Genomic DNA, 19,487 nt, shown 5'->3' with positions numbered 1-19,487 from the left:
CAGGCCTCAATTTGACACAGGGAGTCTACACAAACACATGCGTTGGCAGCATCCCGGCGACTGTTTGACTGCCACCTGCTGGGAAGGGGCTCCCAGCGGGGCCTGTTTGTGTACACTGCCAGTGGCAGCTCAGCTCACCCACCGTTCCTTTGCTCGCACTTGGAGCAGCTTTGTATTTAGTGCTGCTAAAATGGCATGAATGCCATTGTCTCCTTCCCTGAAGATTGCTAATTTAACTGAGAGTGCGGGCCACAGAGACCTGCATTTGTCACTGAATGTGTCTGTGACACACAAGAGAATAGAAAGCAAATTCAACTCTTAATATATCTTGAATAAGGCACTGAGAATGTTTGAGTATTCAAGCGAGAAGCTGTACTTGAAAAGCAAACATTTCCTACTTTTTGTTTGCAAACTGTGTTGCCATGGTGATATACAGTATTTAGAGCATTAGAGAAATTAAAGTAGGAAATCAAAGGAATTGTTTTGCATTACTTATCTGCACAGAAACATTTGTCTTTAAATCATTTTAGCAAAACAAGTCTTCCCTTACCCCCATAATCCCCTAGATCTGAGGATATTTCTAGTCTGATTTGCCACCTTTAAAACCAGAAACCTACAACTTCCAATCTAGTCACTGTCATGCAACCTTGACTCACAATGAATTTAAAAGTGCTTGCGGCACCACACTGCATTTCCGGTATTCTACCACATACCTATGTCTAACAATTTCTCATCTTCTCACAAGTCATCAGCCCCACCGCTCCGTGTGTGGTGGGTCATTACCTGTAGGAGAGCTCTGGCATCATCCACCTTGCCTGACTCCACAAGCTGAAGGAAAAGGTCAGTGACGGGTTTGTAAACTGCAAACTGATTGGCCAATCTCTCTGCCATGATGCTTACTGAAAAAAAAAAAAAAAGTGACAGGTAAGAAAAATCTTTTGTTTAAACAGTGGTATAACTCATCTGCCAAAGAAGTGTGGTCCAGTCTCACTAGAGAGAAAATGTGCTTCTGTTTTTTTAGGAAGAACAGCTAACTTACTCTTTTCAACTGCTGGTTCCAACTGCTCCTCTATTACTTTTCTGAATAAGTATGCCAAGCCAAAGTACTGGGGTTCCATGGTTTGATTCCCTGACGTAAGCATATTTTCAATGTTTTCTATTGCAACATCTATGTTATTGCTATAAAAGAAAGTAAAATAAATTACTAAGAAACATTTGCTCTTTTATTAGTATCACAGACAGTTTTAGCATGAGAACTTACTATGGGATTCATACATACAAATGCTTTAGGAAAAAAAGGAAATATATTTATAATTAACCCGATAAAAAATACTGTGGAAGTTGAACTCAATCACATTTTAGGTAGCAAAAGCAATCACTCAGTGGTTTATGCTACAATAACTGAAGTAGTTCTTTTTTGAAAACACTGTTCTAGAGACAAAATCAAACACACCTAGATGTAGAAGCATTAATGATAACTTAAGAAAATATTGTACCTTAAATATTTAATTTGATTTCAAGTTCTTTGGATGTAAAATGAAAACTTGTTTAAGTGCTATCCTGTGGCTTTATCATCTAAAACTGGTCGCACTACCTAAAGTAAAGATGATATATACCATCTCAGGATTCTTAAAGACGCTGATGATGTCTTTAAAAGGTGTAATTTCATGTCTCAGTCACAACAATTTGTTTTTGTCAGGTATTATAGAATATTTGAAAAATATTCAATTTATACTAAAATTCTTAGGAAAAAAGTGTCCTCACACTAGACATTAAAAAAATCAATTACATAGCCTTATTTAACAAGTTACAATAAAAAGTATCTTTTTTGACTTTTTTTGGTTAAGGTATTCTTTAGTTGTTACTTTACTGTTAAGGCACTCCAAATCCAAATAATTTTATGTTAGAATTATTACCTAAAACATAAGAATTCTCTAAATCAAAATGAACACCCCATTACAATAAATTTTTCTTATGGGTTTTAGTTAGAAAACTACCTACTAGTGAATAAAAATATTCTCCACATCATATAAAACTATGTTTATATGTTAACATTTTAAAATTCAACCAGATATTACTTGGATAATTTCCCTGGATCTTGCAACTTAAAATTATCACATTTTTTAATTAAAGGGAAAGTTTAAAGTTTTATTTGGGAATATAGTTTTAAAAGGGGAAACCAAACAAAACACAATCTCTTCTCAGCCCAAAGAAACAGGAATAACAAAAGACCCTGAAAAAACAAACATTACATTTCAATATCACAACTCATTAAATGTATATAAAATTAACTACTAAGAACATTTTTCCTAAAGGCATGAAAAGGGTCAAGTTCCTAATTATCCCCATGAATCTTCAACTTGAACAAAATATTTGGCTTGTGTGATTGATAAAAATCAAGTTCTTCTTTGCTTCTACAGTGGTGATTCTCAACAATGAATCGAGACATGGTAAAAATCACCTCCCTTTTTCTGGGTGTGTGTTCACAGAGGTGGATGGGTTAGAGGGTGAAAAAAATGGGAAAACATATTTTTAAACAAGCTTGTTGGGCCCTCTGTTTCACAATGTTCTAGTAGCGTTACCCTCAAGTGTTGCTGACAACCAATGAATTCACTTTTCACTTCTGTAACAAACTGTTACAACAAGGGCCTGGCATGTATGCATGAGAAGTTATCAATCATGAGAGAAGTTACCAACCACACCACAGGAGCAAAATGTAAGAACCTGAAAAATCTGACATGTGTTGTTCTTTATTCTAAGATTTACTTTAAAGCTAAAACACATTTTGTAACATATAATAAATTATTCCCTAATAGTTAGGGAATAATCAGCAACTGGCATTAACAATTCCTCTGTATAGTTGATATGGTTTCTAACAGCTTAAAAAAACTTTTTTAAGGTGGTATTTGAGATAATGCTCCTTACAGTATCCAATAGAGGGAAAACAAAGCTTGAAAATACTCACTTCTTTATTTGTGCCAAAGCAATGTTATTAATGAAAACCATATTTGAAAGTCCAATTGAATCTTCGAGTCCATTTACCATCTTCTGAATCACTTGTATGTTTTCTAAATCACCCTTCAAGGCACACGCCTGAATCAGGCGGGTCACTGCTATCCTAGAAGGTGTCTGCTTCAGATCCAAGGTTGTTTTTAGCGTTTTTAGAGCCTCTACGATAGAACAGCAGGCGACAAAGTTTTTCTCGTATGAACTGCAGTGACTTTAATGCATTTTTAAAACCAGCTTTTAAATATGAGCACCAAGTGGCTATATGCGAAGTGCTATGAATAATTTATTATAGATTACAGAAAATGTTAATACTTTATAAGAAAACTAAAAAAATAATATTTGACTATAAGATATCAGAGACTAGAGAAATTTCTTCTTAAACTCACAAACATTCCTGACAGAATGTATAGACCATTCAGGGATAAGATTTAGTGATTAATTTCAAGGAAGTTGACAATTTCAGAGAAATACAAATGAGAATTTTAAAAATTAAAGAACTGCCAAAGATACGTAAATTCTACCCACATTCATACTTTCCCAGATTTTATTACACTCAAAGATTACATGATTATTAAAATCTTCTAATATTCCAAACAGTCTTTCTTGAAAACAATGCCTTTTTCTAGTCCAAACAGGATCGATCACACAGGAACAGCCAAAACGGAACATTAAACTTTTACAATAACAAATTTACTTTATACGATTAAATAATACCTTGTAGATATTTTCTTGCACTCATTTTTCTAAGAAAATAAAACTCATCAGATTCATATGGATCTAGCCAGTTTTGTTTTTTTTTTTAAAGTATCATACTTATCTGATTATTGATATGGAATATGGAATAGTCTTAAGATTTACTAACTCACGTGCAAGTGTAGCGAAATCATTATATTAAATACAGTGGTGGATTGGGGGAGAACGTAAGCATAACAATCACCACTACCGCTACAAAACAAAGCTTCATGGCTTTATAGCAATCAAAACAATGTAACCTAAAGAAAACTATGACTCTCAAAGCAGCTTTCAGAATAAGAACAGCCTATCTTTTACAGAAGAATGGAAAAAGGGTAATAACTAAACAGTCTATTAAAAGTGATATAGTAAAAGACATAATGAATTTAGTGTTTATTACTGAATAAATAGTTTATAATTATTTCAAATCTACAATCAAAACCCGTGATCTCAAGTGGAGAAAAAAGTAAATAGGTAGTTTAAAAAGCATATAATATTTTATAAATTCCTAAGTACATATAGGAAACAAAAATGCTATTAACATTATTTTAATGAGATAATCTATAGAAAATAAGCTTGACAGAATCTTAACTGGTGGTCATACACAGATAATCAACTTCAGACTATTTTTTTTTTTTTTTACAAAGTAATACTTTATTTGGAAATGCATCTCTTTGATGGATGAAACTACTATTTTTCTATTTGTTCCTGGTTCTTGCATGACTATTACCAAGTGCTGGAATGAGACAGGATTCAGGGAAACTCACAGTAAGAGTAAGTATCAGGCTACCAGTAAGTGCAGAGTTTACATGAAGTGTTGCAATGATCATTGCTAAGTGAGTACACATTGTGTATAGAACAATATACTCTGTATCCTGGTAGGAAGTAATCAACAAGTAGAGAAGTGGTTGACAAGTGCCAGAAAGGATATTTATTACTAACTAAAAAGACAAATACTACCACTTTTAAGCATCCATTGCTTGTTTTTGTTTTTTTTTTTTGGTAAAATGCAGGGAAATGTTTATCCTCTGAATAATAAATATTCAAGAAAACACAAAACACTTTTTACCTCCAAAATATGTTCCATTTTCTTAAAAATATGTTGAGATGTCAGAAAAAACAAACATTTTCACATTTAATTCTTTCAAATCATGTAAAATACTCATGAATATTCTTTCAATCAAGAATACTGTTGGCTAGGGAGGATGGTCCCAGTGGATCAAAAGAATAACAAAAATAATGTTGGTGATGATAGTAACTAACATTTAGTGAGCTTTTACTACATTTGAGCATTAACTAGATGCCAGCACAGTAGTAAGCAACTAACTACACTCACAACTACCCTTCTGAGGGAAGTACCAATTTCATAGGTGAGAAACGGAGGCAGAGTTTACATTTAAACAATTTGCCCCAAGTCACATTGCTAGATACTAACCAAAGAATGTAACCACCCCAGCGCCTGCATCTGTGGGTGCATGGGACCTTAGAACCTAAATCATATTCCCACATAGAACCTGCCTTCTACGCAGTTGATGGCTTAAGGGACACCCCAAATAGTACCCATCCAACACCCCTCCCCCAGGTCTTTTCACACTGTCACCTAATTTACTAGTAATATTGATTATATTGCAAAGGTGCCATGTATCAGCTATTAATATTCCAGAAGAGTGTTAGCATACAAAATTAAGATTGAATTGGCTGTATTTTTCTTCCTGCTTTAGATGGGATAGAGAAAAAAAACGTGAAAAAGAAAAGGGGCTTTTAAAAATCGGGAGCTCTAGTCAGCCGTGGAGCAAAACAAGGAGATGGGGATGGTGCCAACAGCATTCTCATCCTCGCTGAAGATCACTTTAGTCTAAGTTAGTCTGTGGGGTGGCACAGGAGGTGGCAGTGGGGGTGGAGGTGGCAGTGGGGGCACCAGTGCCTGCTCTCAGCCAGCCTCCGACTGAACTGAATATCTGGGAAAAACAGATGTGAAAATTACACAATAAAGCTCCTTAGAGTTTTCACAGGGTACCTAACATGAGTAAAGGGAACTAGTCAAATTAAAGTAATTCAGTTCAGATTCAGTTCAAAAATTAATACCTTGAAATTATAAAAGTGTTTTATTCTTATCTCCATGTCTCAGATATATAAGCTATTTATGAATGAGCTTACCTACTATATGGTGAGCAAGTTTAATTTTTCAACATTTTAAAATTGTTTAGCCCTTCTACATAAAATATCAATTAGAAAGGAAGCATTTTTTACGGAAAATAAAATGAAAGCGTTTTAAGTTTTAATAACAATCCCTACATCACTCAATGATGACTGATGGCTGTCCAAAGAAACTGTCTATATGGGCCGGCCCTGCCTGTGGAATGCTGAAGTGAAAATTTTGCAAAGGGAGAAGTCATCACTTACATATTCCGTTTCATCTACTAGGAAGACATCTAAAGACCAGTACATTTAGGTATTACAAGCAACATTAAAGCTGCACAATTAGCAATTTTCTCTGAGGGACGTGAAAGTATTCTATGAATATGCAAGTGAGGAATAATACCATTAATATAGACTGAGGAAGACATAAGGTAACATATTTAACAGTTAAAGAGCTTTTTCAACCTTCCTTAAAGATTTAAGTGGATTTTGTTGTATTGGCAAAACTGTGGTGTTACTGTACTGACTAAAATTCAAATTCACAAACTAAACATGAAAAGATGCTTATCTAAATTTAAGAGATTCATCATTTTCCCCTTGGGAGCTCATTTGTAAGATCCTAACTCATCCCTCTGCAAACCTATAAAGAGCCTTCACCAAATGGTCCCCATCCCAATCCTAACGTCATCGCCACATCTTGCTGGTATTATCCTCTTAATATTAATTTAAAAGCTCCAAATTCCAAACTCCAAACAGACACCATGTTTTATTGCTGTTGGTATTATGAACCATTGAAAAAGTATTAGATTAAGTTTTAAAAATCAATATTATAATCATTTGGTGCACAATCTCACACATTTAACACTCAATTTAACTCACTTGCTATCTCATACACAACCAACACAATATGCAAGAAACAACTGCTGGGAATTGTTTCAGATGCTCTAAAGTATGTTAATTTTCAAAGCAAAATGACTTGTGCTGTGAATTTTAACGCACTTGAAAGCCTGTACTTTCTCTCATTCTGGAACACAAATTTTGCATGTCTGAAGAGCTGTGATTCATCTTAAGAAAACCCATCTTGTGTTAAATGGAATGGAAACTGGACTAAGTGGTCAAATGACAAGTACATTCATATTCAAGCTGTATTATAAATGCGTGTACAGTAATTTACGTCTCTCAGCTACCACAAAAGGCTCTTGATAAGCAGGTAATTTGCTAAATGGACTCCTTTATCCAAGTATTCGAAGGGCGTTACAAGAAAAATCTGCAGAGGCATTAATGTGACGTAAAGGTCAAGCATTGTGACATACCTTTCAAATAATCCCGCCTAACTTGCGTTATGATGAGGAGGCTGTTGGCAGCATCGTTCAGTGTGAAGCCCTTGATGTGGGTCTCCGCGCTAAAAGAAGCAGACATTTAGAAAGGAATTACTGACATGCTTCTGATACGATAATAAATGGTTGAGCACCAAGGTGAAATTATAAAAACTACTGTTCGTATGTTAAAAATATTGCTGCAAAATATCGACCTGGAGACAGCTTTTGTGTTATCCTGTCAATGGTTATAGAAGGATAATTTTTTTTTGCATTCTGACAGATGACAAAGTTGGAAATGAGCAACAAAAGAAACAAAGTACAAGATTTTTTTTAAACAATCGGTTCAGATTCTTGAATGCTGACATATTAGATGACTAAAATAACTGCATGCCCTCCATTGTTCTGCTGTATCCTAAGCTGGATACTTTTTCCTCTTTTTTCTGCATTCACCATAATTATAAAATGTAAAACTATTCTTTCGACTACAAAAATGAACATTTATTTTCAGCACTGCGTATTTTAAATATAAACTAAAGCATGTTACGAACTAACACCATATCATTTGGTTGATTAATTTTCAAATTTCTGTCATCCAGATACAGTTTTTAAAGGTGAACATACTGAAGAATTAATAAAACCACTGTTACATTAATATAAAAAATTTCATACAACAATCTTGTCCTGGCCTTAAACTTAAAACAACACCCCCCAACTTTTTAAAACTCAAGAGCAAAAAATTGCTTAATTATGACTAAACCCTACATGATTTTAAAAAAACAAACCAACCAACCCTAGCCAGAGATGATTTCTGTTTGCTACACTGTTTGCACAACTCCTGTGATGAAATTCCAGCACCCTTCATGCCCCTGGGGTTCATCTGCCGATTAGGCAATCTCCACAGGGCAAAAGGAGCAAAAGCAATTGCTGCCGTTTGCCTTATCAAACTCAGTGATGATCTTGCTGCCAACAGCTTCAGCCGGCCGACATGAACATCTAAGCTGGGCAGATTTCGGGAACAGCAGGGTCACTGCTAAATTATTCTCATCAATCCCAAGAAAATCCTCCAAAGACACAGTGACGTACCCATCCTCTCAGTCACTTCCAGCCTCTGAGGTTCATCCGCGCAGCACCCCCCCGCCCCCCGCAGGATTTTCTTATCCCCCCCCACCCATCCTAATCCCACCAAAGCACCCATGGCTCAGTTTGACTTTTTTCCTTTGTCCCATCTGTCAAAGCTTTGAAGTCAACAACTCGTCCATGAGACTATAAACTGCATAAAATGAAGGATTTACTTTCTCTATCTTGATTAAATAAACAGAAGACACTATTAAAATTAAACTCACTTCTTATGCCAACATTATTACATGTATTATTCCATATTTACTTGAAAATATTACCTAAAATTTATTAAAACCATGAGGTAAAAAAACTTCTCTTTTAGCTGACATCAAGTGTGAATTACAAACCTTTCAGATCCCTCAAAACATGGAACATTTTCTTTCCTATCTCTGACGAGCCGCCTAGTCAATACAAATATGAAAGTGAGATAAATAGGAGGGGGAAAAAACTCTCTCCAGCACTATTATATGCTGAACATAACATTTTACACATGTAGAAACCAATCCATTGCATCCAAAATATATTCCAAACTGGCAGAAGGAGAAAAACTACAAAAGTTACTGGTAGAGATCTTTGTGTTGGACTCATTCATACAATATGATAAAAGAAGTTTACTTCTAACCCATAATTTTGATCTTTCCTTTTTGGAAAAAACCTAGTCCAGGGCTGTCAAATCAAACTTCCTGTGATGATGGGAATATTCTTGATCCATGTTTTCTAATAGGGCAGCCACTGCCACATGTTGCTATATGTGACAAAGGAATGGAAATCTTAATTATATTTCATTTTAATCAATTTAAACAAACACATACGGCTATAGTGGCTATTGGACTGAACAACACAGGATTCTAGACATTTTCTTTCATTTTTAGAAGTGCCAAAATAAAGGAAAAAACTACAAAGGATAAAGAGTATCAATCTTTTAACTTACAATCAACTGCAAAAATTAGTCTGTCTTAAGCAAAGAAAACAGTATTATTATGTTGGTGCAAAAGTAACTATGGTTTAAAAGGTGGAAAATAACTGCAAAAACCGCAATTGCTTTTGCACCGACCTAATACATAGGAGTTTTACTTCAAGATTTCAGAGCAGTAACTGTTCTATGGATCGTACGTACATAACATGCACACAGGAGCTTATTGGTGATTATAATTTATCTTACTTTGGATAACAAAAACTGGCCAATCCAGTTAAAACCATCAGTGAATGACTGATTTACCACTATTTAGACAGAATTAAATAAGAGCTGATAGGGACAAGAGAAAACACGGTGCTATTCTCAAAAGAGAAAGCAGAGCTATTGCTGCGTGATTCTCAAATTTCCTAAGAATAGAGTTTAGTGTTATCAGATTTAATATAATAATTTAGATCCCTTAATGCTTTTTGAATAAGCAGCTTCCCTCCCTTGGAAGAATTTACTATACACAAATTTTTATTTTGAAACATGAAGAGATGTAATTCTGAATAAAAGTCAAAGAAAGGTGGTTTCTTAAAAATTTTTAAAGGCAGTTGTTACTATTATATTTGAGATTCTACTGCTTGTTGGGAAGGTAAAATGGCCTTGTTAATAAAACAAGAAATCTCATTAGAGGTCAAGTGAATCTGCAACACATTAAGACAACAAAGGTATGTAGAAAAACAAAGATTGCACTTTTTAGTTCATAGGAAAAACCACTGCTCTTAAGACTGAACAAGTGGCATTGTGTAGGCAATTGTAACAGATTGCTATTTATAGACTACGAGTAACAGCACCAGAATAGTACTAAGGGGTACTGCCTCTTGCAACAGTGGCACATTTGGTTACATCATATAATAATAAAGATGCCTATAAAACAAAGCAACAATTATTTTCTACTGTGATCATACAGATCTGAAAGGGGAAGGGATAACATGGCCTCACGTTGGCAATGAACCAGAGAAGTTACATGACATTGCTCCAGTAACACAATTAGTTGGAGAACAAGAACTACAACTTACATTTCTGAATTCCCAGTACAGAGTTATTTTCAAAGTATTCAAGGTAGATCTAACCCAAGATACATTTCTTCATAGTCAGATACAACATTTTATTGGTTGAAAGAAAAGTATGTGCACACAATCCCCAGACTAGGTGCCTCTGGGCACTCTAGGGCTTTCCATCTAGGATTCTCTTGGGCCCACATAGCTACATGGGGAAGGTAGCCATGTAATACTCCTGGAAGGATAACACAGCTAAGATAACAGTGCCCTCGTGTGTACAGAAAGGCTTCATGACCATCTAGAGTCGGAGGGGAGGAAAGAAGATACACACACACTTTACAGGTTGTGGACATAAAGAGGAAATAGTAGGGCTGTGCTTATAACCATCTTCTAGGATGGCAGCTTGCACACTTGTTTGATCAAGATTCAAACATAGAAGAAATGATGCTATTCAGTACACAGCAGTGCAGATATACACATATAATTGAAATAAAACTTTCACAAAGTAGCATCTTTACCACATAAAAAGGTCCTTTGATATCGTCTATTCTATTTCATTTAAAAAAATGTTGGTTCTGTCCCACTAAATAGATCCCACGACCCACTAATAGGTTACAACTGCAGTCTGAAAAACTACCATATTTTGCTGTGTATAATGTATACCTTTTTGCCCAAATTTGTGAGTGAAAAGTAAGGATGCAAATTATACATGAGTAGTACTAATTCTGTTTCCCTGAAAGTTGGGCCAAAAACGTGTGTGTGCACTATACATGGGAGCACATTTATACATGGTAAAATATGGTACATCAGTGGTCTTCAATGGAAGGTATGTACACTATCTGAACGTTTTATGGTGAGGCAAAAAAAACATTTAAACCTCCATTTTAAAATCTTATCCCCTGAAAAAATTTTATTTTTGAGTATGTTTTATAATATGGTTACAAGTGAGACATTAGTACAATTCACTGTTAATGGTATGTGACCAAATGTTTAAGACGTGATTCTTGAATCACCTGGGTGTTTAGTAAAATGCAGATTCCTGAGCCCCCCACCAGATCAGGTGAATCAAAACCTCTGGGGTAGGCTGTGGGGAATCTTTTTACGCTGCTAGAACATGAGTCTCACTGTTCTAGAGCAAGCCCAATTGAAATGAAAAACTTATCTGTACTTTGAGGAAGTGTTTCAGAGGTCTTTGGGACCAACTTCAAGATTAAAAGTTTTTTTTAAAGTTCTCCTTCTTTGCTTCTATCCCCTCACTTAATCATACCCAATTCTAAGCACAAAATGCTTCTCTCTTTTTCTTGCCGCCCTTTCCTCCCAAATCCTCTTGCTTCAGAACACCTTTGACTATAATGGGTAGTACTGGGATAAAGAGTTTAGATAATTTCCTGAGAAAAGTAATTTTAGGTACCCCCCCCACCCGCCCTTGATGACTTCAGAGTTACAGATGACAGGATGTACTGAGTATTCTAGAGATAGGTAATTTAATTAGCAACTGAGAAAACACAAATGAGACACAGAATACATTAAATACCTGAAGTTTTAGGGTGACTGCCTATATCAAGACACACAGATAACTCAAGACCACAGATGTATTCGTATATGGTGTGTATCTATCTGTCTGTCTGTCTGTCTGTCTGTCTATCTATCTTTCTATACATATATATACATACACACATGGTCTGACAATTAAGTTCACGAACTTGGTGCAACAATGCTGCTAACCTTTTTGGTATCAGAGGGATTATTCATTATTAATTTGTACCAACTGGACAGTTAACCAAGTTTACTGCTTGGAAGTGCTGAAAAGACTGTGAAAAAGTTAGATCAACTGAACTTTTCATCAACAATTCGTGGCTCTTGCATCACGACAAAGCATCAGCTCACATGGCACTATCTATGAGGGAGTTTTTAGCCAGTAAACCAATAACTATTGGAACACCCTCCTTATTCACCTGATCTGACCCCCAATAACTTCTTTCTTTACCCGAAGATAAAGGAAATATTGAAAGGAAGACATTTTGATAACATTCAGGACATCAAGGGTAATACGATGACAGCTCTGATTTCCATCGCAGAAAAGGAGTTTCAAAATTGCTTTAAAGGGTGGACTAGGCACTGGAGTCAGTGCATAGCTTCCCAAGTGGGGTACTTCAAAGGTGACCATAGTGATATTCAGCACTGAAGTATGTAGCACTTTTTCTAGGATGCGTTCACGAACTTAACTGTCTGACTTCGCACGGGCATCATAAAGGAGTTGCAAGGTTATATAAAGTAAATAAAAGGTACTGCGCTGTGGAGGGCCAGTAAAGGTTATATATCTTTATAGGTTATATATTTTTATAAAAAACCCCATAAAATTAGAAAACTATGTCATATGGTTTTTGTGGGTAGTTGAGGATAATTAAGCAACTGCTACTTCAACAATTTATCATTAGAAAAATCCTTAATGGATAGGCAATATTTTTTAAGAGAGGTTTAATAAATGGACTAATACTTACAAATCTTTTACTTGCATTGCTTGTATAAAGCTTTCCTTCACCAACAGTAACTTTATAAGACTGATGTAACTTTCACTGTTAAACACAACATTTTGCTTTTGTGCTTTCAGGAAAATATTATATGCATCTATGAAGGAAAAAAAGAACAAAAAATGAGATTACATTATTCTGAAATGGCAAAAAGGAAGGAACAATCCTAAAACAAAGCCCTAACCCCACATATTTCTATGTTTTTCAAAATTCACCCACCTATTATACCTCTCTACGAAGACATATACACTTACTGAGCAAGCAGATGTTGTCACTCGTCTAATCTTTAAAATACAAAGTGACATTTTCTTTGAAAACTACTACTTAATCCAAATGGATGGTAACTGAAAGGGCTTCCTTTTAAAATTATTTTTCATATTAGCTTTCTAAAGTCAATAGATTATTGTCATGCCAACAAAACAAGAAATAGCTCTTCTAAATTTTGTCAAAAGATGATGCTAGTTTCAAAATAAATTGCAAAATGTGCGTTAAAGTCCAAATAAACGAGAGGTATAATTTAGATTGAGGGGAGCAAAAGATTCATTTTAAAGCAATCTTTAATCTATAAGTGGGTGGTTACAATGGTTAACATTTCCACACAATAGCATTAAAGTGAATATAGCCTATAATTCTAAAATTAGGAGATCAAATTATTTGGCTACGACAGGACTTATACAAAAACATACAATTTTCAAATATACAGATATCTAACAAGTAAACTAAGCAACATTTGTTTGACTGATTAACAGTTTTATTTCACTTGTTCACAATAACTGTCAGTGAATGAAAAGATGTTACCAAAAGAGAAGTAACTACACTTTTCAGTCACTTACTTTTCTGAAATAAAATTTCCTGGCTTAAACATCCAACTGAAACTACGATCCACTCTCTGTTATATATAAACAAATCACAGTAGAGATGAGGCATAACTAAACTATCACGTATGAACTTCTACGGATATAAAACTCAATGTAAGGAAATACACAACACGCAACAAGGAATGAATATGATATTAATGCTCAGAAGAATATTATAAGCTACTTGAGAGGTTCCTGAACAAGCAGCAACTAGGCTTGTATTTCTAAGTTGGGGGAGTTTGCATTGGCCCTTCAATTAAACTGGAGTGACATATCAAAAACTTAGTTACCCCTTTCAAGCTAAATGCACAAAATATGAGAGAAAAGAGATATGACATTAATATTTGTATCTTAACTAAGAAGGATAGAATCTATTATTCAGTATATAATGCATGTATTTTCCTTTTAAAGGAACTAAGAAGATGTAATGAAATTATTTTCTACTTCCCAACAAACATATATAATTGTTCACTAGTTTGCTGAATGAAAATAAATAAGTACAATTTGAATATTTAATATCAACAAAATAGTCTAGAAAATCTTAGTAGTTGTTTTCTAAAAACTGTAGTCTTTCACGAAATTGGTATGGCTGTGCTTCTTATTTTCTATTAGTTTTTTTTAAACAGCACCAAACTCATCCACCACAGGTTTTTGGTGTAACACATTTTAAGTATACTGAACTATTAGAAATTCAATGAAGTGCTACTGTAAGCATTCACTTCTCAAAGTATTCAATCAAACATTCACTGTTCAAAGTATTCATATTTTGCTACAGATTCAACTCCTGAGATATACACAAAAGTAACTAAAAGCTCTGAAAAAATTCACAGGATAGAAACCAATTAGATAAGTGTAAATTGTGTATTAAAAAACTAGCATAGGGATTTATCTTGTATCTTTACATTTAATACTACATCACTTAGTTAATGGGTTAAATGTTTTTACTTAAATAAAATAGCAATTTGAAAAAAGGCTATACATGAAGGAGTATTAAAACCTTTTAAAATAGAAACTACATACTAACCTTATATTCATTTCAGTCAAATCAAAACTTCACTCAAATAAATAGTATTGATGATAATTTTATATTTAGGTTTAACAGATACATGGTGAAAGACACAAGGGTGTTATAGACTGAAAATGCAGCAATGGAAAATGACTCAGAATAAAAAGTTACTCTGCATGACTGAAAAAGCATAACAGCTTAGCTTATTCTTATTTCATACACATTTTATCAGTGTCACAAAATTTCTAGTTAAGTCTAGAAATTAGCAGGTTCTATAAATTTCTGCATTGATTCCTTTTTACTGAACAGACCTAAAAACTGTCAATACTAAAATGAAAAATAATCTGCTGCATAATGATTAAATTATCATAAAGAGTACTTGAAAATTCACACAAAAACAGAAGGACTTAAAGAACACTCAATGGAGAAAAATTAACAAAAATGAAGGAAACAATAGTAATATGATTTTGGGGTAGTACAACAAAATCAAAGCGAAAATATCCAGAATGCAATTGGCAAGCTTATACCAGGGGGTTAGAGATGGTCAGAAAACTAAAAGTAGTCATAACAGAGATAAGCATGCCTTCAGGAAGTTTACCACTAGACAAAGAGAAGAAAAGCAAGAAACAGGGTTCCTGTCCTGCCTCCAACCTTGGCATATAGCAGTCCCCCTCATCTGAGGTTTCGCTTCCCGTGGTTTCATTACCGGCAGCTAACTGTGGTCCAAAAATATTAAATGGAATATTCCAGAAATAAGCAATTTGTAACTTTTAAGTTGTGTGCTCTTCTGAGTAGTGTGATGAAATCTCACTCCATCATGCTCAGGCTATAAATCATCCTTTAGTCCAGCATATCCATGCTGTATACACTACCACCCCATTAGTCACTTAGTAGCCATTCTGGTTATCAGATCGACTGTGTGTTGTAGCACTGCAGTGCTTATGTTCAAGTAACCCTTATTTTTCTTACTAATGTCACATTCACATAACTTTTATTATAGTATATTATTATAATTGTTCTACTTTATTATTAGTTATTGTTGTTAATCTCTTCTTGTGCCTAATTCATAAATTAAACTTTACTGTAGGTATGTACGTATAGGAAAAAACGTAGTATATACAGGGTTCTGTACTATCTGCAGTTTCAGGCATCCACTGGGGGTCTTGAAACATATCTCTCCCTATGGATAAAGAGATATATTGCTTGATCACTTCCACACACACTAGTATGATGGTTAATGCCCTAATCACTTTTTTGCTTTCAAATAAAAGCAAAATGTATAGTAATATTTGCCAAAAAAATTCATAATGTTGTTTTCAAAGTGTGATTTTTGATAAAACCTATCTTACTTTATATTATGAAAAATTTCAAACATAAAAAAAAATGTAAATAGTATAATGAACCCCCTCCATATACCCATTACCTATATCTAACAATTACTGTTAACATTTTGCTAGATTTGCTTCACCTTTGTTCTTTATGGTTTAGGCATTTTTAAATAAATTATAGAAATCTTTAAATAAATTATAGAAATCTAGACTTTTTCCATCTCTCAATACTTCATTATAGACCCCAAAATTTAAAGACCTTTTCCTGTTAGTCATAATATTATAATGTCTAATAAAAACGAGAGCAATTTCTTAACACTACCTACTATTCAGTCAATATTTAAATTTTCCCAGTTGCCCCCAAATGTCTTTGCTAATTTAAAAAATGGAATCATTAATACATACAATTTAAGTTCCATCTCTATCCTACAGCACTTCCAGTTTGGTGGGCTTAGCATGGTGCTGTCAGAAAGAAGACCCCAGTGTACATGCTTACCTTTGCTTTTCTTCCATTGGCAGGCATTCAATAGCTCTTTATGGATATTAGTTTCTACAGGTGAGGGTGCTGAAGAATTCAGGGAATGTTTTTCATCCTCATACCATAACTTGAAAACAAAATTATTTCATTTAAACAAAAACTGGTAAATACAGTGACCTTTTCAGTATAAAAATAGACTAATCTATCACCTAAAGTTATACTGGCTTAAAGTTAAAGTTAATCTGTTACGCTTACAGATAAAAACAAATTACCTCAGGTACATCAAACGGAACCTCCTGATTATTGTTTCTAAGGATTTCTGCTAATAATCTTAACGTCTTCCCACGAGGAATGATATTTTCTTCTTGCATTTTATTCCAGACAGCATCAGCTCTTTGCCAGTCACCATTTATTTCTGTAAAAGTTGATTCAACAGAAATTAGTGAACATATTAAGCAGAATTTATGAAAATATTTAAAACTTTTTCTTAATTGATATTGAAGGAAGAATTATTCCAAATATTGACTCAGGAAAAGGAACAGGGTAATTGTGGACCAAGGGAAAAAAGACTTCTTTCTGTATACCTTTTGAATTTTAAACCACAGAAATTCCTTATCTATTAAAAAGCAAAACAAAACAAAAAACCTTGCATTATGTTACATACTTTGAAAACTATGTCAATAAAAAGTTTGTTGTTTGAAAGTAACTTGAGATACTGCCTACTGCTGAAATCAAAATCAGAAACAGGTAGTCTTTGGAACAGTGATGGACACATGTATAAGGTATAGTACATAGCTGAGGGTCTAAAATGATTGAAAGTGAGCAAATGTATGATTTTCTTCAAGTGACTAATCGACAAACTTTTTTCACTTAGTGCAATAGGGAGAATTCTGTCTCTGGTTGACATGAAGAACTTCTATGACAGTGTGTGATAATTTCTTATTTTAACACATAATGACATCAGACTAAATGCGTATTAAAGAACGACAGGAAGATTTTTAGAAGGAAATGGGCAGATTCCTTCATACTGAAAACTCGAGTTCCTTCTATGTAGTAACCTAGTCTTCATAAACAGCAAAAACTTAAAAATCAAGTTTTTACTTGATTTTGTAAAGATTTTTATGTGTTTTGAAAAAAAGATCAAGCCATTTAATAAACTTCTGCTTATGTAAAAACTAGAGCAGAATATGAAAAATGTCATATGACACATGACGGTCAATACAACTATTAAGCACAAAGAAATACTGCTTTAAGTGTGTTCTTTTTTTTAACTTGTAAATATGAAGATGTAACATCTCTATTGTGTACGGGCAGCTCTAGGAAGGGGGTTTGTTTCAGGGCACAAATATTCTGGAAAACACAAGTCAACTTGTTTCTCAAAAACACCCAGATACTAAATAAAACAAATGGAATTTTCCTAGATCTCCACCATCCCCCCAAATTGAAAAGCTAAGTTTTTGGTAACTAATGACTCTTGGAAGTAAAAATCTCAAAGAATAAAAACAAAATACATTCACACTCCATCAGAAACCTGCAATAAAGAAAAAGGTAAGTAATGATTCTGTGGCTCATATGTTGACTGCAGCTAAACTTTCACATAAAATATACTAAAAGGGAATCCAAACAGTAGAACCTAACCTGAAGTTCAGAGTGATTTTATACACACTTTGATAATAAAATCAGTCTAATTAATATATTAGGTTGGTTCAAAAGTAATTGCGATTTTTGCAATTATTTTTAACCTTTTAAACCATGGTTACTTTTGCACTAACCTGATAAAACCCTTAAATTTACAATCAATTTTCAAAACAAGACTCTCATAAGTTAATAATGCTTTTCCTTCATTAAAATGTTCTTGAGTAATGTAAAATTCAATTTGTAAAAGTAATTTTTCAAGTATGTGAATGTATAAAATTAATTTGATTAAATAAATTAAAAACAAAAACCGACGCTCCAGTCTTTACTTCCGAAGGGGAAAGGTGGAAAGGAGTATTTCTTTTCCCCACCAAAGGGCATTATGGACTGCAGAAGACACGGGAAGGTTCCCAAGAGCTAAGGTGCTTTGTAAAAAGGTTAATTTTTAAACTAACATAACTATTCCAAACACCGAAGAGAAGGTAGGACTGAAAGATTCTTCAGACTCTGGGAAAGATCTTCAGACTCTGGGAAGACAAGCTTTTTTCTTTTAAAAAAAGGCACAAAGGTTATGAAAAGCTTCGACTTGGGGAGGACAAGATATTACAGAGATGCACCTACTCAAATAGAAGTCACCAACTTAAAACAAAAAAATATTTCAAAATACAGGTGAGAATTAGTGTATATAGCATAAAACAACCCATTTATATATATACATAAATATATGTATATATATATATGGGGGATGCCAAAAATATATATACACATAACTTGTATTCATCTTTTGTTATCAGTATATATTGAGTATTACAATTATAATACAGTTTTCTTCTTTCCTAAAATGCATATACATTTTTTTGGAGCCCTCTATATTTTTTAAGGCAAAAAATTTCTCAGAAATCTACTTGGATTACAAAGTACGTAACAAAAATTTGAGGCTATCCAACTAGTCAGTGCGCCAAATTCTGTAGCTGTGTGTAAAACCTGACAAAGGCACAGAAAAGCCACACATTTCTTTCATAATATCCTTCTGGGGCTTAAAATTCCTCCTCCTAAGAAAACAACAATCATACTTGTGATTTGAAAAATCAAACAGCCACAGACGTGGGCTGTAACCAGGGAATGGACACTCTCTCTGCCTGGACAATCCTACCACTGTCCCAGAACTCAGGGCTCCCTCTTTGAAGAACAAAAGGACTGACTACTCAGTGATCTCTGAGAACTTTAAATGGTCTCTGAGGGCTCTAAGACCAAAGATTTTCGACACTGTTAGTGAAGGTTACAAGAACAGACATAGTTGTGGGGCTCCATTTTAAGGCCACGTGACCAATGTGTAACAACAGTTGGCATTTTACACATGGTCTCCATGGTATTA

The 19,487-nt window shown here is 34.2% G+C and overlaps 1 protein-coding gene across 1 annotated transcript in view; it reads right to left on the bottom strand.

The window, feature by feature from the left end:
• Positions 1-19,487, bottom strand: part of LRPPRC (leucine rich pentatricopeptide repeat containing) — a 96,525-nt gene that overhangs the window by 11,284 nt on the left and 65,754 nt on the right. Inside the window, exons 28-34 of the mRNA XM_081068594.1 lie at positions 16,750-16,892; positions 16,496-16,604; positions 12,779-12,905; positions 7,194-7,282; positions 2,966-3,170; positions 1,040-1,179; positions 784-899 (exon numbers count right to left, since the gene is read on the bottom strand). Coding sequence (XP_080924720.1) covers positions 784-899; positions 1,040-1,179; positions 2,966-3,170; positions 7,194-7,282; positions 12,779-12,905; positions 16,496-16,604; positions 16,750-16,892 — 929 coding nt within the window. The remainder of the gene's footprint in view (positions 1-783; positions 900-1,039; positions 1,180-2,965; positions 3,171-7,193; positions 7,283-12,778; positions 12,906-16,495; positions 16,605-16,749; positions 16,893-19,487) is intronic.

The sequence above is a fragment of the Rhinolophus hipposideros genome, assembly GCF_964194185.1.
Source record: "Rhinolophus hipposideros genome assembly, chromosome: 12".
NCBI classification, from domain to species: domain Eukaryota; kingdom Metazoa; phylum Chordata; class Mammalia; order Chiroptera; family Rhinolophidae; genus Rhinolophus; species Rhinolophus hipposideros.
The sequence above is the reverse complement of the archived record's forward strand: the minus strand, read 5'-3'. Positions and strand labels throughout refer to the sequence as shown.